The 27,396-nt window shown below is 31.6% G+C and overlaps 1 protein-coding gene across 4 annotated transcripts in view; it reads right to left on the reverse strand.

The window, feature by feature from the left end:
- The window catches only part of LOC114328265 (copper-transporting ATPase 1), a 204,074-nt gene that overhangs the window by 162,304 nt on the left and 14,374 nt on the right, over positions 1 to 27,396 (reverse strand). For 3 of the 4 annotated variants that reach the window (XM_028277071.2, XM_028277070.2, XM_028277069.2), the window contains exon 2: positions 25,640 to 25,778. In XM_028277071.2, coding sequence (XP_028132872.1) covers positions 25,640 to 25,778 — 139 coding nt within the window. Of the gene's footprint in view, positions 1 to 3,797; positions 3,988 to 25,639; positions 25,779 to 27,396 lie in introns of those variants that run through there. The other variant, XM_028277075.1, reaches the window with a different exon arrangement.

Here is a 27,396-nt window from a genome sequence, read left to right on the forward strand (position 1 = left end):
TTAGTTTAATATTTCCCGAGATATTCTATTTGTTTATAAGCCAAAAAATTGTTTATAATTTTAAAATATTCCTGAGGCCGCTTAAATAGTCCAATTTCAATTCTGTAAAGTACATTAGATAGGTATAGTGCCTTTTTATGAAAAAATCATAGTTATATCACGTTTTTTCTTTTCAAAGAAGCGTCCTGCCGCTGTTTTCGAATATCGTTTTTATAATTTAATTTAGTTTAATATTTCCCGAGATATTCTATTTGTTTATAAGCCAAAAAATTCTTTATAATTTTAAAATATTCCTGAGGCCACCTAAATTGTTCAATTTTAATTCGGTAAAGTACATTAGATAGGTACAGTGTGTTTTTATACAAAAATCACAGTTATTCTTATGTATCATAATTATTGTGGTTATTATAACGAGCGTAAATTTTTAATTAACAATTCAATTGTTGTTAAACTGTTCATTCAATTTTCATCGGCTTCTGGAATTATAATCTATACGAAAAGAGCTTTTATGCTACCAAGTTATTTAATTATTAATAAACAATTACTTGTCTAAAATTTTAGTTGAAAATTAAAGATTTTGTTGGAAAAACCGGCATTTTCCGGGGAAAATTTTCGTCGAAGTAAATCAGAAAAAACACGTCTCTATGCAGAATTTAATAACGATGAATTTTTATTTGGGTGTTTTTGGTGTAAAGTTAAAATCTTTAAAGTTATACAGCAAAAATTGAAAAAAAAACACGATTTTCGGGCGCCATTTTGTTTATAAAAAAAGTAGCACACTATCTGCGGACTTTGCATACCTATATTATTAATATATACAATCATAAGATTCATAATCTGCCAGACTATTTAGCAGCCATAGCAAAGTGTTAAACATTGTGATGAATACAAGTACCTAGGCATGAAGATAACTCAAGATGGAACACTCGATGCCTCTATAAAAGACAGAAACATACAGGGTTGTACAGCAATTTAATTTTTTTTATTATTCTGTCAATTAGGAATTACATTTTTTTTTAATTTCAGAGAATCGCTAACTCATTAAATATGCAGTTATTTCCAATATAAAAAATAAAAATCTTGACCATTACAAGGTTAGTTACAGTAGGAAAAGTGAAAGAATACCCATGAACGAACATATAAAACACGCTGTATTTTCCTGTCACCGTGTCACACAAAAAATTGGCCAGCGCAAGTACATGTAATAATTATTGTTACATGTACTTGCACTGGACAATTTTCTTTGTGAAACGGTGACAGGAAAATACAGCGTGTTTTATATGTTCGTTCATGGGTATTCTTTCATTTTTCCGACTGTAGTTATAATAACAATTAAATAATTTTATTAAAACGTGTTCAACAATGAACAAAAAAATTTTATGTGATCAAACAAGTACATATTTATCATTTTTAACTATTTTTTAAACTCCTTATCTAAGTAATTGTTATGATGAATATATTTTTTGTAATGAGTAGAGTTAATGAGTCTTTTTTGGTAGGTACCAAAACGCATCGCATTTTCATAAAATCGTAAAAAGTATTCATTAAATTATTGAAAATATCTACCAACGTTACTAATAATACTTAAGCCTTCTCACTAATAATACTAATTATGGGAAATTGCACAAATAAATATTTAATTATCCACAAGCAGAATTATTGACAACAAAACCATGAAGAATTAGAAATTCAGCTACGACACTTTTCTTTACACTCTCTAATTTACAGATAATTAACCAGACAAACTAGATATTACTATTATATCACTTTGAAAGGAGTTAACCATAAATAATAAGCAAGTGGAAAGAGTTACGTCCTACAAATATTTAGGGGTTTGGTTCACTGATACTATGACCAGACAAGAGAAATTAAGAGGCGAATAGAAATACCAAGACAATCATTAATTTATCAAAATGAAAAAGTTCCTATGCCGCCGGGACATAAATTTGAAATTAAGAACGAGAATGTTAAGGCGCTATGTTTTCTCCGTACTGGTGTACGGCATGGAAGTGTGGACACTGAAAAAGATAAACATCAAATACATTGAGGCATTCGAGATGTGGTGCTACAGGAGAATGTGGAAAATACCATGGACAGATAGAGTCACAAATCAAGATGTTTTGCTGAAGATGGGGAAGGAATGTGAAGTCATAAAAACAATACAAACGAGAAAACTGGAATATCTAAGCCACATAATGAGAGCGGAAAAGTACTCCCTGCTAAGGCTCATTCATAATCCAAGGAAAAATCTCGGGAAAGAGAAATGTGAGACGTAGAAGGATTTCCTGGTTGTGAAATTAAGCAGGCCGCGCACTGAATCGGCATAGAGTAGAGCGATCGGCTCGGCTAAGAGCAATCATCAGATTTTGCTGTACTTGGAAATAAATGAGCCATTGCGCACCGCCTAAGAACGTTCGACTGTCGAACGCGGTGGCTTGCATAGCAATGTATGTATAGCTATGTATAGCAAAATCTGCCGATTTCTCTTAGCCGAGCTGATCGCTCTATGTCGATTCAGTGCGTGGCCTGCTTTAGCGCCGGACTCCACTTGAGATTTGTAGTCGCGCGATTGTTTTGTCGCGAAAATTGAACACATTGTTTCAAATACAAGTCAATATATTTGCGACTAAATAATCGTGGATTGACTTGTATTTGAAACAATGTGTTCAATCTTCGCGACAAAACAATCGCGCGACTGCAAAATCGCAAGTGGAGTCCGGCGCTTAGGGAGTGGTACGGGTGCAGTTCAATACAAGTGTTTAGAGCTGCAGCCAATAAAGTTAAAATTGCTGTGATGGTAGCCACCCTCCGATAGGAGACGGTACTGCAAGAAGAAGAAGACTTTGAAAGGGAGTTTGAAAGGCTGATCGATAAGTTTTGCGATTCGATAAGAAAGGGCGTTGCTACTACCCTAATTTTTATTTGTTATGTTGGTACACTCTTCGTATGAACGTACGTGAAGTTTCATTTCAATCTGTCAATTCTTTCTTTATGAAATTTAGTATTTTAGTTGAAAATAAGCCACAATTTTCCTTTAAAAATTTTTATTTGATGTTTCGATTTCCATTTTGGAAATAACGTCAAAATCGAACGTCAAATAAACTTAATTTCAAAGTAAAATTGTGGCTTATTCGCAACAAAAATGGTAAATAGCATGAAGATAATGTCAGAACAATTATTTCTTTGTTTATAAGGCATTTAGTATCGACGTGTCACAGTATTTTTTTACTGTCACTAATGGAAAAACTTAATGCACTGATTGAATTTTTACTTTTGGGAGGTTTAAAAGCAAAGGAAATTTATGAACGAATGTTAAGGAATCTTCAATTAGTTCAGTAAAAATATGGGTTCATCAGTCATCGCCATGTGCAACAAAAATCCATGAATTAAAGTTCGAATTGTTTGAGCATCCACCGTATTCACCAGATTTGGCTCCTAGCGACTTCCATATGTCTCAATACCTAAACAAATTCGTGCGCAGAAAGCGCTTTTCATCAGATAATGAGGTCATAACAGATGCGAAAGCGTATTTTACATCCCTTCTAGATTCTCACTTCAGGGATGGAATTGATAAGTTGGAATTTCGTTGGAACCAGTGTATTCATGTTAAGGAAGGCTATATTGAATAATAAAGTCTATTTCAAAATAAAAATTGTGTTTTTATTATTGAACCGCAAAACTTACTGAAAAGCCTATATACACCACTTTTTGATGTGTTTTATCTAAATTTAAATAAAATTCCAAAAAAAAACCCTAAAACGTGATATTAAATTAAATTATTGACAATATATACCAACCTTACTAATTATACCGCAACCTTCTAGTCAATACTGGGGAATTTTACAAATAAATTTATGATAATCAAAATTATTGGCACAAATAATGAGAGATTAGAAATCCACCGAAGACATTGCTCTCCACAGTCTCTAATTCACAAATAATGGAACATGCAATTAATTATCATCGTTTTAACATGGAAGTTGAAACTTTACTATACTATCACACGAAACACAAGGCAAACTATCCTCAAATCAGCCACAATACCACTATTCCCACTGATAACTCATATCGTGTAGCCGTATATTTTTGTTTTCGAAGGTATTGTTTTGTGTTTTCAATACTCAAATATCATTGTATTTTTAATATTAAAAAACCATAAATTATTTAAACGGTCACTTTAGAAACTACTTCTTTCGATTGACCACAATGACGATGATCACAACCTAGAATAGTCAATAAGTAAATACACTAAACCAGTGGTTCTCAATCTGTGGTACATGTACCACTGGTGGTACATATCAGTATTAATTTGCGGTGGTACACAAAACCCAAAAACAGCCAAAATCACCACCACTAATATAGTTAATTAGATACCTAGCTATATAAGTGTTTCAGTTAGATGGTACCAAAAATAATAATTTGAATTTTGTGGTACATGACTCAAAAAGATTGAGAACCACTGCACTAAACGCAAAAAGTATCGCAAAATTTTCATCAAATTTTTTGCGAAAAAAAAAACAAGAAACAAAACGTTGTTAAAGCAGAATATTTATGTTGGACCTTTGTGTTCGAGATTTTGATCTTTGCACTTTGTCTACGTGAGTTTTCAATGAGGAGGTGCGTTCTTACAAAAAATGAGTAATATAACGTCAGAACAAGCAGCCCAAATTGTGGGTTTAATTGGAGATGGCCTATCGCAGCAATATCTTGCTGAAGTTATGGGAATCCACCAATTCAGCGTCTCAAGAGCTTTAAGAAGGCATAGAGAAAGATGAGAATACACAAAAAGACCAGTTCCAGGACTTTCCAGGTGCACAAACCCAGCAGATGAACGTTATTTACTTCTGCAGACTTTGCGTACACATCAGGTTACAGCTAGACAACTGCAAAATGATCTTTCCACAGCCCGTGACCCGTAATGTTCGGTTCGTAAGTCCCGGCGCATATTGAACCTAAGCGAGTCACAACCTGCGCCGGTGGGACGGGTGACCTGTGCAGTTATTTTTCTAGCGTGCCGCATATTAAACACAAGCTAACCCGACCGTCGGCTGTCGCACTAACGAATAGAGACGGGCAAAATAAGTGCAAACCTGTAACGGTTACTATTGATACCGGTTCTCAGTGGTACTGAGTACAAATACTGATGTATCTGATCCTTGTACTGAATTGAGTAGGCAACTAAAAAACGGTAGTTCCGTACATGTAACTAGTAACGTTTTAAAAATATCTTACACGTCCCTAGTAGTCGTAGCGGTATGACTTTCGATCGAATTTAATCATAAGCGGGGTGCATAAAAAGATATCTTACACTGAGTATTCTATTTCTACATACCTTTATAATAACAAGCATAAGTTAAACACTGCATTGATTGTGATTGCAAAAACGGTTGGCATGTTTTAAATCAGATTTATGCTGATTATGTTTTTGCTAAAATATTAAATAACACAAAAAATACAATTCACAACCATCATTTAATTTTTAACGATAAACAAAAGTCTAATAAATATATGATGACAAGTTTAAAATTGATCGACTTTGTCGATAACAGTGCCATTAATAGATATTTTTTACCATGAATCATTTTCCAATGATTGTTTGGATTTAGAAATACATACTAAACAATTTTTTTATCTGTATAAAGGAGATTTAGTCCTGTCGCCAGGGGGGGTACAACGGCCTCGTTAATTCAGATGGACTTACCCAAGTTTTTTTTATGTATTTTGACCCGTAGAACACGAATTTTTTGGGTAACAGTTGATCCGGATGTCGATAAGATTGTTATAGACCAAGAACTTGAGGAATCAAATAACAGCGATTTTTGGCAAAACAAAACAATATTTTGTATTTTTTGAGTCATTTTAAGCAAAAAATATTTCTACAAGTTTTTTAGTAGGATGCACAGTTTTCGAGATAAACGCGGTTGAACTTTGAAAAAATCGAAAAACTGCAATTTTTAAACCCGAATAACTTTTGATTAAAAAATAAAATAGCAATTCTGCTTAGCGCCTTTGAAAGTTCAAGTCAAATTATGTCGGTTTTGATTATTTGCATTGCTAAAAATTTATTGTGTTATTGTTAAACAAAGCTACAAACAACTAGTGCGGGAGTGATGTTTCTATGATTTCTCATTTAAAATCGAACGAGTAGGTAGAATAGGTACTAGTGCAATCAAGACTATTTCTACGTTACATGCGTTAAAACGCATGTAAAAGCACGGGAAACCCTACGTGTTTATAGCTTTGTTAAACAATAAAAAAATAAATTTTTACCAATGCAAATAATCAAAACCGATATAATTTGACTTAAACTTTCAAATGCGGTAAGCAGACTTGCTATTTTATTTTTTAATCAAAAGTTATTCGGGTTCAAAAATTGCAATTTTTCGATTTTTTTAAAGTTCAACCGCGTTTATCTCGAAAACTGTGCATCCTACGAAAAAACTTGTAGAAATATTTTTTACTTAAAATGGCCCAAAAAATACAAAATATTGTTTTGTTTTGCCAAAAATCGCTGTTATTTGATTCCTCAAGTTCTTGGTCTATAACAATCTTATCGACATTCGGATCAACTGTTACCCAAAAAATTCGTGTTCTACGGGTCAAAATACATAAAAAAAACTTGAGTAAGTCCATCTGAATTAACGAGGCCGTTGTACCCCCCCTGGCGACAGGACTAATTATAATTATGACACATTATGGTACTCCTTATTTTTCAAATAATATGCTCTTGTAAACGCATAACTTTGATTTATTGGCAAAAGCCACACTAACTACAGAGCCGTGCGGTACATCTTTTCAATATGATGCAAGTCTTCGAAATGCCGCCTCTTAAGTATTACAGAAACTTAACTTTTATTTTTATTAAATGAACCTACACAAAATGAAGGACACCTTTTATTTTAAAAGCAAAACATACTTTATAGACCTGGATCCGGCAAACTGAAAATTTGTTAGTAGCTTAACGGTGTCTATTCGGACAAACTTTGATGAACAGGAACACTGGAACAGGGGAAGGTTTAATAATGGAACAGTTTAAAAATTTGGAACGTCACATTACGAAAACGTCCCATGTATTTTGTCGGACAAAACAACCAATCGATTTGTTACCCTATCATTAAACTCTCATTCAAAAATCAGACTGCTATTACTAACCAACATGATTCCTGTTATTTGACATGTTCTTCCTGTTTCACTCATTAAAATGCCCAGTTAGTGATAAACACCAGTCTAATTTTTCCATGAGAGTTTAATGAAATGGTAACAAATCAATTGGAAGTTCTGTCCGACAAAATATATGAAACGTCTTTGTAGTCCGACGTTCCAAATTTTTAACCTGTTCCACAATTAAAACTTCCCCTGTTTCAGTGTTCCCGTGCATCAAAGTTTGTCTGACGAGACACCGTTAAGCTATTAACAAATTTTCAGCTTGCTATTAATCAACTTTTTGTTGGTACGCGGGATCCAGGCCTAGAAATACAATGTCACAAAGATGGCGTAATCCCTTTTCTATAGGTATTCTTTTTCTCATGATCATCTTTCAGTGCGTCACAGTTTTTCGATTTCTTTCTAACGCATTAAATTGTATGTGACAGAAAAAAACGTACGTCTCTGATTACAGACATTTACAACATTTATTCTAGTTATTCTAGTTGTCGATAGATGGCGCCATAATAAAAAAATAATTTTTTTTTAATTAGATAATAATATTACAAATATAATCTGTATAATTTATAAGACTATACAAATCAAAGAAAATACCATTTTATAAATGCAAGAAACACATTTGATTTGTTTTTATTCCAAATTAAAAATAAAATGTGACAACTGTCAGATTTAACTAAAATGTCATGTTAGAATAAATGTCATAAATGTGTATTATCACCGACTTACCCTTTTTCCTATCATTTGTTACGCACTGAAAAATGATCATGAAAAGGACAATATAACTTTAAACAACCTATTAAACTAGCTATCAAAATGACAGTGCTGCCATTTAAGAAAATCAACGATGACGTCATATCTCTTAATTGGGACTCCCAATATACATTATTATTGTATGTCAAATATGACAATTTGAAATACTAATGGACGGGTCTGAGCATTTTTCAAGAATCTATATTTGTATTATTGAATCTATTCCAAATTACAGACATAACTTTGTTATTTTTTATTATTTATCTTGTAAATGTAGAGAATAAAAATTTGATATTTTGCAGTTATGTATAACTTTACACACCCTATCAACAGTGGTGTCATGGCAAAATTAGCAGTGCGGGAACGCAGTGCCGGAACGCACTGCTAATTTTTGTTTACAAAACCTAAATTCTCTATTATTTTTTTTTTCTTTTCTTAACCAGTGTGGGAACGGCGTTCCCACGCGTTCCCACACGATGACACCACTGCCTATCAAAATAGCTATCAAAATGACAGTGTTGCCATTTAAGAAAATCAACGATGACGTCATATCTCTAAATTGGGACACCCTGTATACATTATTATTGAATGTCAAAAAGGACAATTTGAAATACTAATCGATGGGTCTGAGCATTTTTCAAAAAAAAATAAATTAGTAATAAAATTGATGTGCTTTTTGTAAATTCGAGCTGCTTTACTACTTCCATGTTAGCGTCGCATATTGTCAAATTCTGCAAGTTTCGTTGTTTCCTTGCTAGTAATTAGAGCTCTAGCTTTATCTACGTTTACGTTGACGGCTAGCGTGATGTTTTTCGCATTTTCTTCAAGCTCCACACTAAGTTCTGTGATGTTTCCTGCGGTTTTCCTGTTTTAGACCTTTAGTTATCTGGAAGGGATCTGTCAATTGATTTTGAACTCGTACTTGCACTTCTGTATGAGTCATGGTAACTTGAACTAAACCAATCTCTTCACTCTTGCCTTTTTTTCCAAATTTCAAAAACACATTTAAAAACAAACTGATATCCAAGTAAGGTACCAACAGTATTTGAGCATATTAAAATAAAGTAACTGCACATTAATTTTCACGTACATTAAGACATAAAAATAATTAAAGTGCTTTGTGTGTCCCTGTATCAATAACCTCGAAAGTAAAAGTGTTGGTTAAGTCGTAAAGCATGACCATTTCTAAAACACTAATTACTATACCAGATAAATCTCTCGTTTAACTTATCTGCTCGATTATGAATGGCATATTTACCACGATCTCATTTTACGTAATTCAAGGTTCAAGGTGGATAATAAATTAACCAACCAACGACAATGTAGAGGAAGTGGAAACACAAAAATTATATACCCAAAAATTTGCAGTATTCTTTCGATTGACCTTCGTGGGAGACCCGTATCTGTTACAATACATACTTTATAATACAATCATATTATCAACTTTCACAATAACGAATAATACACATAATATTATTATTTTAAGTATTTCCAGCGTTGTCAAGTGTTTGAATAATCAATAAATTTAATTCTTAAAACATTCTTAAATAAACTTTATAATGGATCAAAAATTAATTTTTGATTTTCAATTTCGTTGCAACACGAAAATATTAGTCCAGGAACCGAAGCTTTTCATCTCCCAATTTTTATAGAATGGATCGATTTGGTTGAAAATTTGAGAATAAGTAGTGGATAGTCCAAGGATCAAAATCTATATGATGCTGAAAGGCGCTTTTACCATGGGGGTGGTTGCCACCCCGTATCAGGGGTGGAAATTTTTTATTATATTTTGACCGCAAAAGTTGATAAAAACGTTCATTCTAAGTAAAAAATGTTCTATACATTTTTTTGATAAAATTAATAGTTTTTAATAACCTACAATTTGATATTTAAACATTTTTTGTATCTCTGATGCTAATCTCTCTATTCTGAAGAAAATGGCATTTTTTACCAAACTACAAAAATTCCTTATTCGCTGTTACCTCCAGTTTTTTAAAAACTAATCATTCAAGCCAATCAAACTTCTAGAATCTATTACTAATACATAAATAAAGAAAAATGAATAAGGCCAATGACTAAAAACACCGCTAAGTTACATTATTATGCTTCCAGTTGGATTTCTCCTTTTTTTTTAATATATTGATTTTTTAACCGTAACTTTTTTATTTTTTATCTTAGAAAGTTTGGTAAAAAAGAATTTTGTAGGTTTTTACAAGATCTATAAGTCTATTAATATTAATTCTATTTAAAATTCTCAGTCGCAAAAAGAGGTGACTTTGAAAGCGTTGGTAAAGGTGGTTTTTGCATGTTATTACAAGTTTTAATTGTCAATAGCTCACTCAATTTTTGCGTAGAAAAAATTTTTGCAAACCAGGTTCTTGGAAATTAAATAAGCTACAATTTCATATTTACTTTTTTTCGTATCGCTTACTCTAATCTTTCTATTCTGAAGAAAAAGCCATTTTTTCCAAACTACAAAAATTCATTACTCGTTTTAACTTCATTTTTTTTAAAACTAATCACTCTAAGCCGGTCAGACTTTTAGAACCTATTAATAATACATAAATAAAGAAGACCAAATAAGGTCAATGACTAATTTTAATTAGGATGGTGATTAGGGGGTTTCTTCCGATCACGAAAAAAATAAGGACTGACATTCTTTTCATTATAAGTCACTTAATTTTTGAGCTAGATACTTTTTTATTTCTGGAGATAGATATTTTTAAATACTTTAAATTAGTTTGAACAAGTTATCCTCGAAAAATGCAGAGTTTTCCCGTCTTTTGACTTTGAAACTACAATATTTAGCATTTGACGAAGAAGAGCTAACATATAATAAAGTATAGCTCGATTACTATTGGTCTTAAAGAAAATTAAAAAAAAAACGGTTTTGTTTATTTTTTCAAAAGGTACATTTTGTTTAACTGAAGTTGTTTTGATAAAACGAAAACTTTTTGAGTTATTAGCAGAAAACTGATTAAAAACATTGATTTTTTCGATATAAAACTAACACTTTCGATAGCGAATAAACCGAAAACTATTAATTTTATAAAAAAAATGTATAGAACGTTTTTTGCTTAGAATGAATGTTTTTACCAACTTTTGTAGTCAAAATATAATAAAAAATGTACACCCCCGAGATGGGGTGGCAACCACCCCCGAGATGGGGTGGCAACCACCCCCGAGATGGGGTGGCAACCACCCCCATGGTAAAAGCGCCTTTCGGCATCATATAGATTTTGATTCTTCGACTATCCACTACTTATTCTCAAATTTTCAAGCAAATCGATCCATTCTGTAAAAATTGCGAGGTTTTGTACTATTTTAAGCTTCATTACTTGGACTATATAGCCGCATCATTATTCTAGTTCAATCAGAGAGTGCAGCAAGCACCTCTACCGGTTTCGAAACTTATTAGTCTCTCATCAGGAGGCACATATTATGCTGCTCTCTCTGACCCAACCAGGACAAACCCCGGCGTGCAGTGACGGATCGCAACGAACGAAATGACAGGAATTCCCTAGCGGCAACTGCTAGCAAAAGACTAAGTTTTCAATCTAATAGCACATAAAACAACATCAAAAAATGTTACTCTACATCCTACCAGATTGAAAACAATGGAAACCTTCTCTGGTTACACCTCCGAGGCTTCTAAAATTTGCAAGCCATAACGGATGCTGAGACTAAGGAAGATGAGGGAATTTTACAATTTATAATTCACGTCCCATCTGCTCAGTGCGGTAAAGTTCCAACGAGAATGGTTCCCTTCGTACTCCAATCATAGTAAACATGTAAATCAAAAATGAATAAACAATTTTCAATTTCGTTGCAGCACGTTAAATACAGCTGCATGTTATATAAAAAAAAAACAATAACTTTTTTGGAGAAAGTTTTAAAAGTTAAATTTCGAAAAAAATTTGTATCATAAATTTTAATGCTATTAACTTGTTCGTGGGATCATTTGATAGATATTTATAAGTGCTTTGACAAGTGTTTAATAAGTTTATGTTATAAAATGCATCATTTTCCCGTTATAGTTCAGAGAAATAAGGAAAAAAATAACCTGTTGGCGACACAACCCCCTCCAGGCCGAAACCAAATTTTTTGAGTAGTATAGACATCTATATTAATAACCTATATGTTTCCTGCAGCCTATTTTGATGATATACATAGTTATAAACAAATGAAGATAAAAAAACGCTAAATTTTCGCTTTTTTCGTCTATAACCAAAAAGTTAAGTATTTTAAACAAATTTGAGAGTAAGAAACTCATAAATCGTATAAAAAACTTCAATATGGCGTTCGCTGAATATGTCTATCCTTATTGGTTGCTTAGAAAATTGCAAAATAAATCATAAATTTTGAGTTTTTATAAATATTCATAACTTATGTAAAAATTAACTTGGAACGTTCTTATTACACGGAATGGTGAGACTTCTGGTGCTTAAATCATACCCTAAACTTCAAAGCAATTGGTCAAATAGTTTAAAAGGTATTTAATTTGTTTATCCCAAATTAATTTTTTTTGCAACTCTATAAGTCAGAAAATGATGAAGTTACGCTAATACTTTAGATAGTTTATGAAAGAAGAAAATTTATACTATTAATTTAATTAAAAAAAAATTACAAGAAATAATTCTAAATACTGCAAAATTATTTTGCAAAAACATGTGAATTAAAAAAGGGGGGCTAACTTCGTCCCTAATTGTCCTAAGACACTTGTTTTTCTTTCTAAATGTGTATAAAAATTCAGTCTTTCCAAATATGATAAAATAATTTTTCTAGGGGTAACGGTTAAAAAGTTATTCTAATTGTTTATAAGTAAGCAAAAAATCGACGTGTTCTTGCAAAATAATTTTACTAAAATTACTTTTTGTATTTTTTTTTAATTAAGTCAATAGCATAAATGTTCTTCTTCCATAAACTGTAAGAAGTCTTACTGTAACCTCATAATTTTCTGACTTAGAGTGTTGCAAAAAAAAATGAATTTGGGATAAACAAATTAAATAACTTTTAAACTATTTGACCAATTGATTTGAAATTTAAAATATAATTTAAGCACCAGAAGTCTCAGCAATTCGTGTAATAAGAAGATTCTAAGTTAATTTTTACATAAGTTATGAATATTTATAAAAACTCAATATTTATGATTTATTTTGCAATTTTCTAAGCAACCAATAAGGATAGACGCCATTCAGCGAACGCCATATTGAAGTTTTTTAGACGATTTATGTGTTTCTTACTTTCAAATTTGTTTAACCTTCCGATGACCAACCTTTTTTTGTTACACGGATGCCCAAGGGGGGGAAAATGACCCCAGGTCAAAAATGACAATAAACAAAAAAAATAAAGTTTTTTTTTTTAATTTTTAATTTTTTTTTGGCATGGACTTTATGTCATTCAGCCAGTCACTACATGAGTATTAGTGTCATGTGTAGTGTGTATGTTGAGTAAGTGTCTTGTTACTTTACAAAGTCGACGTCATTAGCGTAAAACTACTTGTAATTACACATAATAGACGCTATTTTACTAAACATCAACTTTGAATATATTTTTTATTCATAAAATATGTATAAGGAATTTTTTTTATTTCAAAATATGAGGATATCTAGAATGATATTAAAGGCAAATAAAAAAATAATGAGTTAGAAATGAAAAATACTTTTGAATTTATTAAAGAAAAACATACGCTGGGGTCACAATTTCCCCCGCTTGGTCATCCGAAGGTTAAATTGCTTAATTTTTTGGTCATAGACGAAAAAAGCGAAAATTTACCGTTTTTTGATCTTCATTTGTTTATAACTATGTATATCATCAAAATCGGCTGCAGGAAACATAAAGTTTATTAATATAGATGTCCACTGTACTCAAAAAATTTGGTTTCGGCCTGGAGGGGGATGTGTCACGAGAAAAATCTTATTTCTCTGGACTATTATTTAAGCTTGAATACTTAGATTTGGGTACTGGCCGAAAAAAACTATACATTTAATTACCTATAACTCACTTTTAGTTAACATCAAAAGGTTTTTCTAGTAGGAAGTTTATTTCATTTTTCATTAGCTTCAATTTTGATAATAATAACTTTTTTGTAAAGACTTGTAGTTTTTGAGTTATTTATGAAAAATCTGTTAAAAACATGCATTTTTCTCACGAAAAATTAAAATCTTTGATCTCTAATAACTCAAAAAGTTTTGATTTATTTTAATAACTTTATATAACAAATTTTGCTTAGAATTTGTCCCTCTATCAAATTATGGGGTTATTTTTAATAAAATAATTTTCACCCCCGAGAAGGGGTGGCATCCACCCCCAGGGGAAAAGCGCAAATTGGAACCATGTCACCTTTGTTCCTTGAGATATCCTCTAACCACTCACCAATTTTCATGCAAACCGATGGAGGTTCAACGAAATCGGAGGTAATAGTTCATATCCACCTTCAGTGACTGCACTATCTCTCAATTTCTTTGCATATATAGTATAGTACTGTTTTTGTCGGCCTTGAATTTTCGTTTAATTTTTTTATTGGGGTTTCTTAAACTAGCTTTTTCTCTTCCACTATGCACACCAGTTTGACACAGATTTCTTCTATTCTCAATGATTTGAAAGGTTTCATCTGTTATCCAGTGTTTCCGTTTCACAGGATTATTTATCTTTGGACGATCAATTGGTGTTGTTACACAATGCTTAAAACAACAGTTTCCCATAATTCTTGTGATGTTCCGTTACGAATAGAGGGCATTATTTTATATACTTCCTGGAGAAGGTCGTCCCTCATTCTTAGTTCTATCCTCTTTGTCTCTTTTCGTTTGTTTCAAGGTAACGTGTAGAAATAGTGATAGTTTGTGCCGGAAATAAAAAATTAGTGTTTGCATTTTTAGTGTTTTATGTATAGGTCTGGATCCCGCGTATGAAAAAAAAGTTGATTAATAGCAAGCTGAAAATTTGTTAATAGCTTAAGGGTGTCTAGTCGGACAAACTTTGATATATAGGAACACTGGAACAGGGGAAGTTTTAATTGTGAAACAGGTTAAAAATTTGGAACGGTCAGACCACGAAAACGCCACATGTATTTTGTCCGTCAGAACTTCCAATTGATTTGTTACCCTTTCATTAAACTCTCATGCAAAAATCAGACTGCTATTTATCACCAAATGGGAATTATAATGAGTGGGACACGTAGAATATGTCAACTGACAGGAATTATGACAGGTGATAAATAGCAGTCTGATTTTTGCATGAGAGTTTAATGAAAGGGTAACAAATCAATTGGAAGTACTGTCGGACAAAATTCATGTGACGTTTTCGTGGTCTGACCGTTCCAAATTTTTAACCTGTTCCACAATTAACACTTCCCCTGTTTCAGTGTTCCCATATATCAAAGTTTGTCCGACTAGACACCCTTAAGCTATTAACAAATTTTCAGCTTGCTATTAATCAACTTTTTTTTATACGCGAGATCCAGACCTAATAGGTATTGGAACTTACAAAATAAAATTATCAAGGATTTTCTTTAGAGTTGACATCGCAACAGTGTAATAGATAAAAATCATATCTTCTGGCCACGAGAGGAGTCAACCGCATGTTACTGTTAAGTCGACTTTACACTACATGATTTATCATGTGATTTGTCATATGATTTTTCCCATGACGAGCCGCATGACAATGCTTATGACAAAACGAGCCGTATAAACAATGCAAAATCATATGACAAATCACACAGTGTAAACATGTAAATTTCACTCCATGACCAAATCATATGACAAATCACATGATAAACCATGTAATGTAAAGTCGACTTTACGTGGAAAAACCAAATGGGTGCATAAAATTCTTATTTTCGAATATTCCGATTCGAATTAATAATCAATTAATATGTCACAGTTATTGGGTAAATCCGTAACAAACAATTTTTATTAGTTTGTATCAATTATTAGTTATCGGTATAAAACAGTTGGTTTTAAATTTTCCACAAGATAAATTACAGAAAATACAAAATTAGAGAAAATACTCAAAAGCTTAAGAGAAATCATAAAAGCTACTTAGTCCTTTCCAATCATATTTTAACACAAATATAGATTAAGCTAATATTGATTTGGTTGAGTTGCAAGCTTGCCGTGAAAACATTTTAACATTGCATGATACTTTATCCACAGAAATTATCTGTCAGTGATATTGAATATAGCAGATGTAAATATTCAACCTGTAGAACCAACATTTTAGAGCCAGAAACTAAATTTCGGCCAAACATTATTAGAGCATTTGACATATATTGAACACAAAGTCAAGGCATTTTACCTATTACACCAGGGTAATAAGCTAGAAATAGACCATGTTCATCCAGGTAGCTGACTACTTTTTTAGTTATTGTAGACCTATAGGAAGAAAACCTACCTGTTTCCTGCCTAGAGTTCGCGTGCGTTTTTTAATTATTAACAATTTAGTGCAAAAAACGCGATTTTTTTGATTTTTTGCACCCCATTCAAAAGCTAAATAGTTGAATTAAAATTACAAAATTTAATATTTTATAACATTAAAAAACCTTCAAAATGACGATTTTTGATTAAAAAGTTAATTTGTTGCTACGCAAACTGCAAAATAAGTGAAAATCGTTATTAGTCCATTCTTTAACGGTAAAATATTGCAAAACCTCTAAATTGTAAAGAACCGCTTGGATTGACATGAAATTTGGCATTCACATAGCTAACAAGTCAAAGAAAAAAAGTGATATTGTGCCGATATGTGCTTTTGCCCTGGGGGTGGTTTTCACCCCCTCTTGGGGGTGAAAAAATTTTCGTCCAAAGAAAGTCAAGAAATGGATAAACTGGCTAATTTTAAGTAACTTTTGTTCCATCGAGTTTTTTCACTAAGTCAATACTTTTCGAGTTATTTGCAAGTGAATATGTTCATTTTTCAACAAAATAACCACATTTTTAGACGGTTTTTCCCAAATAACTCAAAAATTAAGAATTTTGTCGAAAAAAACATTCTTAGCAAAAATATAGCCTGTAAAATAGTTAAAAAAGTGGTGTATACATCACGTCTCTACACCTAGTAGAAGCAGAGTTATAGGTAATAAAAAATAGGTTCATATTCGTCAAATTCCAAATGAAATATTTTAACGTGGAATAACCAAAAATAAAGCACATTTCGGGGAAAACTCATTACAACTTATTTAAAGTGTTTAAAAAAAGCTTCATTTTTGGGTTATAAAAAAATTTCTAGCATCAAAATTAAACAAGTTACGCTCAAAATAAAGTTAGTCCCTTTTGGTTTTGGTAAAAAAATCGAGAAAATAACCCCCTAATTAGTATCTTAAATGAACTTAATCGTTAAGACTTCATAAGTTTCTTGACTCCTGTATATATTGTTTATACGATCTGTAAGTTTCAAGCCCTTCAAAAAATAAAGAAAGGAAAAGCGGTAGGACCAGATGATATTCCTGGGGAAGTATGGAGAGCATTGGGAGAGACAGGAACAAGGTGGCTAGCAGGTCTATTTAATAGAATTATGGAAGTCGGACAAATGCCAGACGAATGGAGAAGCAGTATACTGGTACCTGTTTACAAAAACAAGGGAGATATACAACAATGTACAAACTACAGGGCTATAAAACTGCTTAGCCACACCATGAAAATATGGGAAAGAGTAATTGACAGACGGATACGTGAAGAGACCGAAATATTCGAGAATCAATTTGGCTTTATGCAGGGTAGACAACAACAGATGCAATTTTCATTATAAGACAGTTGATGGAAAAATACAGGAGTAAAGAAACAAACGCTCATATGGTATTCATTGATCTTGAGAAAGCATATGATAGTGTTCCTCGAGAGATTCTGTGGTGGGCACTCAATAAGAAAGGAGTCCCTGGTGAATATGTAAAGATTGTGAGGGATATGTATGAGGGAGTAACGACTAGTGTTAGGACAGGTGTGGGAGAGACTGATAAATTTCATGTGAAAGTAGGATTGCACCAAGGCTCTGTGCTTAGTCCGTATTTATTCTCATTAGTTTTGGACCAGATAACAGCGAAACTACAGGGTAACATTCCATGGTGCTTAATGTATGCTGATGATGTCGTGTTAGTAGGAAATAGTGAAAGAGACTTAGAACAAAAACTGGAACAGTGGAGAAAAGCTCTGGAGGAAAAAGGTTTAAAACTTAGTAGGACAAAAACAGAGTATTTGGAATGTTCATTTAAAGATGGAGCTACTACAAATAAAATGGTATCTTTGGATGGTGAAATGATTGTGAAAAGCAATAGTTTTAAGTACCTAGGATCGGTATTACAGAGTAATGGAGAAATAGATGGAGATGCATGCAGTAGAATTAGGGCTGGATGGATGAAGTGGAAAGAAGCGAGTGGTGTGTTGTGTGACAGAAAAATTCCAATGAAGCTGAAGGGAAAATTCTATAAAACAGCCATAAGACCGGCTATGATGTACGGAACTGAATGTTGGGCAGTGAAAAAGAAAGAGGAACAACGAATGCATGTGGCGGAAATGAGAATGCTTAGATGGATGAGTGGAGTGACAAAGAAGGATAAAATTAGAAGAGTATATTAGGGGAAGTCTAGGTGTGGCACCAATTGATGCCAAAATGAGAGAGCATAGGTTAAGATGGTTTGGTCATGTTCAACGTCGAGACGTTAATCACCCAATACGAAGAATAGCTGAAGTGCAGATTCCTGGAAGGAGTAGGAGAGGAAGACCAAAGAAGACCTGGGGGGAGGCGATAAGGCAGGATATGTTGGTAAAGGGGATTAACATTGATATGACCCAAGATAGAATTGTATGGAGAAATGCAATTAGGGAAGCCGACCTCGCATAGGGATAAGACAAAGAGAACGATGATGACGATCTGTAAGTTTCATCGGTTCAAAGTCCTTATTATTGAAAGGGCTGTAGTTAAAAGGGGTTAAACGAGTCACTGATCACGAATGTATGCAAATTTAGAAACACCAAATCTTACTCAAATTTTGGTCCAACAGAAAACCAAAAAATACATGATATTCAGAAAAGCAAATCTAATTTTTTTTGTTTTTCGAGATTTTTGGTATCTCTAACAATTTTTAATTTATTTTGAAAAAAAGCATATTTTTCAAAATTTAAATTTTTAAAATTTTATTTTGAAACCAAATTTTTTCAAAAATAAGCACTTTGAATCGATGAAACTTAGAGATCATATAAACACAACATAAGTAAAATAATTTGTGGAGCGGTAACGATTAATTTAAGTTGCTAATTAGGGGGTGGTCTTCCCGATTTTTTTTTGCAAAAACAAAAGGGACCAACTTTATTTTGAGCGTAACTTGCCTTAATTTGATGCTAGAAACTTTTTGTAAAAACAGAAATAAAGCTTTTTTTAAACACTTTAAAAAAGTTATAATAGGTTTTCCCCAAAAAGTGCTTAATATTTTGGATATTTCACGTCGAAATATTCTATTTGAAATTTGGTGAATATGAATCTATTTTTCATTGGCTATAACTCTGGTTCTACGAGATCCAGATACCTAACGCGTACACCATTTTTTTTACTTTTTTATAGGCTATATTTTTGCTAAAAACGTTTTTTTCGACAAAATACTTAATTTTTGAGTTATTTGCGAAAAACCGTCTAAAAATGTGGTTATTTTGTTGAAAAATGAACATATTCACTTGCAAATAACTCGAAAAGTGTTGACTTGGCGAAAAAGATCTATAGAAGAAAAGTTACATAAAATTAGTCAGTTTACCCATTTCCGGACGTATTTTGGACATATATTTTTTCACCCACAAAAAGGGGTAAAAGTCATCCCCAGGGCAAAAGCACACATCGGCACAATATCACTTTTTTTCTTTGACATGTAAGCTATATGTATGCCAAATTTCATGTCAATCCAAGCGGTTCTTTAAAATTTAGAGCAAAAACCGTGAAAGAATGGACTATATTTGTTAATAACTTTTACTAAAACTACCTTAGAACTTTAGTGTTTCACCCAAAGTTGGGTATTGGGGTACTTAACAAACCCACAAAATTTGAGACCGATCCATTAATTAGTTTAAGAGTTAATTAAATTGTTTATCCCAGAGACCTTTATTTTGCAATAACATAAGACAGAAAATAATGAAGATAGAGCAATTCTGCGTATGCCAAATGAAAGTAGAAAACTGATACTATCAAAATGTACTAAAAAACTAAAAAACGATAAAAAGATTATCTAATATAGTCAAAAATCCTAATGCCAAATTTGTGAAATTTTGTAGTTTATAAACATTTAAAATAACTTTAAAAATATTGTCCGTAGAAAAAATCATTTTACATATTAGAAAAGCTGGTATTTTACACGAATTTTTAAAAATATAGTTCAATTGGTGACTAGTCGTGGTAAGTGAAGGGGGAGCTGGGAACCGACAAGTGCACAAGTTTAAAAACTAAAAAAGGCAACTTAAAACTACTATCTATCATTTTCTATATCTCGGGATCTACTGAATATATTTTGATCGTTCTTTTTTAATTTGTATGTAATTTTTCTGTACATTACAAATATGCAATTTGTCTAGACATTTATTAATTAATAAACGGTCTAATTTGTTTAAACAATTTTTAAAAAAATAATTGTTTCCCAAAAATCCATGATTTTAATCATACTATCGTTATTATTCATAAAAAAAGTTAAGGTATATTTTAATAAATAAATTATCTCCAAAAAAATCCACGAGGAAAAATTATCTTCAATAAATAATTATCTAATAAAAATCATTTATTTATTAAAGTGTACTTTAACTTTTTCTATGATCACTAATGATGCTATGATTAAAAAATAGATTCTTGTAAAAAAATATTTTTTCAAGAATTGTTTATTAAACAAATTAGACTGTTTATTAATTAATAAATTTATAAACAAATTGCATATTTGTAATGTACGTAAAAATTACAAACAAATTAAAAAAAGAAAGATCAAAATCCATTGAGTTGATCCGGAGATACAGAAAATTATATTCGTTTGAAATTGCTTTTTCGGTATTTTAACTCGGTGGATTTATAGGTTCCCCCGAGTAATCGTTTGAACTACATTTTTGAAAAACCGTAGAAGGTGCTGTGAAGGTACAATGCTTGTGCAAATTTTTTAAGGAAAAACAAATCCCATTCTTTAAAATGGCTTTAATGAGGTTCCTTAATTAGTATAAACAAATTAGCTGTGAATTAAAAAACAAAACATATGGCTAACTTTGTCCCAAATGAACCCAGGCTAAACTTTTTTATTTGTAAATTCGTGGTTAAATACTATCTCTTCGAATATATTAAAAGATTGTTTCTACGGACAGCATTTTTAAAGTTATTCTAAATCTTTATAGACTACAAAATTTTAAAAATTTGGCATTAGGATTTTTGACTATGTTAATTATTTTTTTATCTTTTTTTAATACATTTTGATACTATCACTCTTCTACTTTCATTTGGCATACTCAGAATTGCCCTATCTTCATTATTTTCTGTCTTATCTTATTGCAAAATAAAGGTCTCTGGGATAAACAAATAGAATAACTCTTAAACTAATTAATAAATCGGTCTCAAATTTTGAAGGTTTGTTAAGTACGCCAATACCCAACTTTGGGTGAAACACTAAAGTTCTAAGGTAGTTTTAGTAAAAGTTATTAAGAAATAACGAGTTTCACTTATTTTGCAGTTTGTGTAGCAACAAATTAACTTTTTAACTTTCAAAACGGCATTTTGAAGGTTTTTTAATGTTCTAAAAAATTAAATTTTGTAATTTTATGTCAACTATTTAGCTTTTGAATGGGGTGCAAAAAATCGAAAACATCGCGATTTTTGCACTAAATTGTTAATAATTAAAAAACGGACGCGAACTCTAAGCAGGTAACAGGTAGGTTTTCTTCCTATAGCTCTACAATAACTAAAAAAGTAGTCAGCTACCTAGATCTTTGAGTGTCCCGAGAAAATCCTTATTACCCTGGACTATCTCGTCTAGATAAAAACAAGAAACGCCATGTAATATATTGGATTTCTGTATCTTAATTCTAATTTTGAAGTCTGCTAAAAATATTGTCCGTTTATTACTCGTTGCCCTATACTTATTCATAATAGTGTAGTGCACAGTTTGCATACATTTTTATGCAAATGTTATTCTTGAAATCAGTTAATTACACTTTCCTACATAAATTCCAACAAATGAATTGTATAAGAGGTAAGCGGCGCGATGGTCGCCAATAATTATAAAGGGTATAAGCTCCACGTAGGGTGGCAATTTATAAAAGGTACAAGCGACGCGATAGGTGACGAATCATTACATAAATATATTGGGTAACCGAACACTTACATACTCCGTCTAATATACTTACCGTTGAACGTCAACCGCGTCATAGCCCGTGAAGTCATATGATACCAACACGAAATATTTAGGCGGTAGGTGTGTTCTTTTTTAGCATCATTTTGCCGAGTACACTGGAATTATAGCCACTAGACAAATTTTATTATATACGCGTAGAAATAATATTTGAAGATTTCTATTAATGTTAACTTAAAGAAATGCACAATAATATTTTTCATTTAATTTGTATAAATTGATTATAAAGCGTTTTTATGAAACACATTTTGTTCGGAACGCACTGTAACTGTAATCGAACGGAGTAGACATTTTGGAATAAATTGGTAACATTTATTTGACAGTTGCGGTATTGACACTTCATATTTGTTATTATTCTTTACTATAAGTATTTGTTTTATTATATTTATTGTTTTTATTATTTACTTTAACGTAACATTATAACTTAATTATTGTTTTCTATTTCTAATGTTTTTATTTATTTACATTAAATATTAATCTGTTTTGTTGTATAATCCACGTTTGCAATAATTATGTGACTATTTGATTTAAAATGGATTCAGGATTTTTTTATACTTTCGCATCTATGTCAACTTAGCAGTGCGCAGGTTAAAACGTAAAGTGACCAGTGATTTAGTGTGAGCTAAAAAAAAGTGTAGTACTTATTTATGTTTTCCCAGAACCAATAATAGTTTAGTAGACTAACATTAAGAGCGGCATATTAATGGGTATGTTCGCCACATGTCAATAGTTTAGCCGACATAAATATTATTTAATGCTTACCTATTACTTTGTAAAAAACGGCAGATTGTAATAAATTGGGATGTCAATAAAAAAAAAAAAAAAAATGTCAACTTAGATCTCTGACGTAGATAATGACGTGCAACGGTAAGTATATTAGACGGACTGTATATGTAATGTTACTAATAATAGCTAATCTCATAGACCGGGTAGTATCGTCGCCCCCGCTAGCGAAATTATTCCGATTCGATTTTTTTGCACAAACTTACTCAAAAAGAGGTCCTTATAACATATCACTGGGTGCCGGGCGGTGCCGTGGTCAAAAAATTATTTAAACAATTTTTTTTAAACAAATTCACAGAAATATTTTTTTATTTCGAATAATATTTTTTCAGATAATTTGGGTTATTCTGAGCAAAAAAGATTTCTTGTCATTTTTCTCTAAAATTTATTGTTGTCGAGTTATATGCGATTAAAAATTTGAAAAATACGAAAATGGGCATTTTCAAGTCTTAATAACTCGATTAAAAATTATTATTATGAAATTCAAAAAGGGACCAAATCAAGTCTCAAACCCCTTTTTCAAGGTCCTGAAGAAATTTTTGTCATTATTTCATTACAAAGCTGCTATTTTTAATTATTAACAATTAGCGCTACAGTCCAACTGTATCGTCTCCCCCGTTAGTGAAATTTTTCCGATTCGATTTTTTTGCACAAACTTACTCAAAAAGAGGTCCTTATAACACATCCACAGGGTGCCGGGCTGTGTCATGGTCGAAAAATTGTTTAAAAATTTTTTTTAACAAATTCACAAAAATAATCTTTTCATTGCGAACGATTTTTTTTAGATAATTTGGATTATTCTGAGCAAAAAAGTCTCTTGTGATTTTTCTCTAAAATTGATTGTTGTCGAGTTATAATATGGCCATTTACGCATTATTCAAATTTTAAATCGCGTATAACTCGACAACAATGAATTAAGAGAAAAATCACAAGAGACCTTTTTTGCTCAGAATGTCCCAAATTATCTTAAAAAGTTTGTTCGAAATTAAAAATTACTTTTGTGGATTTGTTTAAAAAAATTGTTTAAACAAATGTTCGACCACGGCACCGCCCGGCACCCTGTGGATATGTTATAAGAACCTCTTTTTGAATAAGTTTGTGCAAAAAAATCGAATCGGAAAAATTTCACTAACGGGGGCGACGATACATCCTGGACTATAGCACTAATTGTTAATAATTAAAAATAACAGCTTTCTAATAAAATAATGACAAAAATCTCTTCAGGATCTTAAAGAAGGTGTTTGAAACTTGATTTGTTTACTTTTTGAATTTTATAATAATAATTTTTAATCGAGTTATAAAAATACACTTTCTTCAAATAAACTTTTTTATCCGATGCCTAGATTTTATGTCATTTTGGAACTACTAAAATTTTTTATTTCATTAGTAGTTCCAAAATGACACAAAATCTAGGCATCGGATAAAAAAGTTTATTTGAAGAAAGTGTATTTTTTTGTTCTTCTTAATGGCGGTACAGGCTCGTTTTTTAATATTGTATTTAATTACAGAGTAATTTCCACATATTAATATATTTTTCAAATTGGGCTCTGTACCGCCATTCTTTATTATAGGTCTGGATCCCGCGTATGAAAAAAAAGTAGATTAATAGCAAGCTGAAAATTTGTTAATAGCTTAAGGGTGTCTAGTCGGATAAACTTTGATATATGGGAACACTGGAACAGGGGCAGTTTTAATTGTGGAACAGGTTAAAAATTTGGAACGGTCACACCACGAAAACGGCACATTTATTTTGTCCGACAGAACAGATTTAAACTCTCCGAACAGAGATTAAACTCTCATGCAAAAATCAGACTGCTATTTATCACCTGTCATAATTCCTGTCATTTGACATATTCTACATGTTCCACTCATTAAAACGCCCAGTTGGTGATAAATAGCAGTCTGATTTTTGCATGAGAGTTTAATCTCTGTTCGAAGAGTTTAAGTCTGTTCTGTCGGACAAAATACATGTGCCGTTTTTGTGGTCTGACCGTTCCAAATTTTTAACCTGTTCCACAATTAAAACTTCCCCTGTTCCAGTGTTCCCATATCCCAAAGTTTGTCCGACTAGACACTGTTAAGCTATTTAACAAATTTTCAGCTTGCTATTAATCAACTTTTTTTTCATACGCGGGATCCAGACCTATTATATTATGAATACGTGTGCCAAATATCTCGAAAAAATATTCAAAATTACAGCCGCAATCTTGGAACGCGTTTTCGCTACCTGTTGATCGCTACTGTTTCCTCTTAACCCATGAAAATGGCTATTTTCGCATTTTTCATATTTTTAATTGCATATAACTCGACAACAATCAATTTTAGAGAAAAATGACAAGAGCCTTTTTTTGCTCAGAATGACCCAATTTATCCAAAAAAAATTTTTCGAAATGAAAAAATTATTTTCTTGATTTTGTTTAAAAAAATGTTTAAACAATTTTTCGACCACGGCACCGCCCGGCACCCTGTGGATATGTTATAAGGACCTCTTTTTGAGTAAGTTTGTGCAAAAAAATCGAATCGGAATAATTTCGCTAGCGGGGGCGACGATACTGCCCGATCTATATGTATTTATGCAATATCACAAAATCTTACCTGATTAGATTGAAATGACCTTCTGGTACAGTTACATCAACATAAGAAAGATCTTCTGGTGCCTTTACCACCGACCCATCAATTTTCTGAATTTGAACTTTAAAATTTTCCACATCTTCAGTTGTTGATTTGGTGTCATCTATAACAAGAACAACACGTTACATATCACAATAAAATGAAGTTACAAGTAAATATGTAGTCCACACAATAAATAACAATAACAATAGGTATTGTCCATTTCATAATCATTTTTCAGTGCGTAACAAATGACAGGAAAAAGGGTAAGTCCGTGATAATACACATTTATGACATTTATTCTAACATGATATTTTAGTTAAATCTGACAGTTGTCACATTTTATTTTCAATTTGGAATAAAAACAAATCAAATGTGTTTCTTGCATTTATAAAATGGTATTTTCTTTGATTTGTATAGTCTTATAAATTATACAGATTATGATTAATTATTTATATGGTTAATATATTAAATTAAATATTTACATATTTTAATTGTGGCTTATTTCCCATATAAATAATTAATCATAAAAATGCCACAAGGAAATAGCTTCAGAACAATATACAGATTATATTTGTAATATTATTATCTAATTAAAAATAAATTATTTTTTTTATTATGGCGCCATCTATCGACAACTAGAATAACTAGAATAAATGTTATAAATGTCACCGACGAAATGTAATCAGCGACGTGCGTTTTTTTCTGTCACATACAATTTAATGCGTTGGAAAGAAATCGAAAAACTGTGACGCACTGAAAGATGATCATGAGAAAAAGAATATATAATCTATTCCAAAACTCGGTAAGAATTTACCTTAGAATTACTCCTTGTAAGATTTCTTCTTCTTATGTTATTATGTGGCTCTTACCAGAGATTGAAAATCATCAAGGTTATCTTAAGCTTAATTACAGCTCTGAAACTATTCTCTTTTTTTCTATATTACATAGTTAGGCCAATCAAGTTAGGTTTTTACTAGACATAACGGAAAAGACGAGGTTTGACAGTTGAAATGTGTAGTATGAGATATTACAAAAAGACTACCATCTTTGGATTCATAAATTTTTTAGTGGAACATTTTTTAAATAAACAATCAAAACGTCAAACTTAGTTTTTTACTCATAACTTAAAAACTTGTTTATTTAGAAATTTGACGTCCACAGGTAACTTTCTCAGAAAAAAAAGATACATCGAATGAGATACGCTAAATAAAAATCGGTTAATAAACAAAAAAGTTATTGCAAAACGGATGACAAAATCACTGTTTTTGAATATAGTTAATATCAATTTTATTGTTTGTTAAAATACGTTTTAATATACCCAAAATTGAGGGCACTACGGTGTTTGAATGGTGTGCAAAAAATGGTCCAGATCTGTTAAATAGTTTTCGTAAAATTGAATTTGTTTATAATTTTTTTTTTGAAAAACGAGCTACTTTCTGAGGCTGGTCCAGTTAATATGGCTGAATGTATCTCAATAATCCGGGGCACATTTCCTTCGTTAAGATGTATACTAACAGCTTATGAAAAAAAAGTAAAAAAAAATTACATACACGTACACAAAATTATTTGTTAATAAATAGCAGTTTTTAAGCTTATAAACAATTACAATAATTTCGTAGAAATTAGATCAAATTAAATGGCAATAAAAAATACGGAAAGCTGGTTAAAATACACAACTTTCAAAAAAAATTTTTAGGTCCTACGACCCTTGGGGTCTGAGATAGCCCCTTTTTTTGAAA

Source organism: Diabrotica virgifera, chromosome 3 (genome assembly GCF_917563875.1).
Source record: "Diabrotica virgifera virgifera chromosome 3, PGI_DIABVI_V3a".
Classification (NCBI taxonomy): domain Eukaryota; kingdom Metazoa; phylum Arthropoda; class Insecta; order Coleoptera; family Chrysomelidae; genus Diabrotica; species Diabrotica virgifera.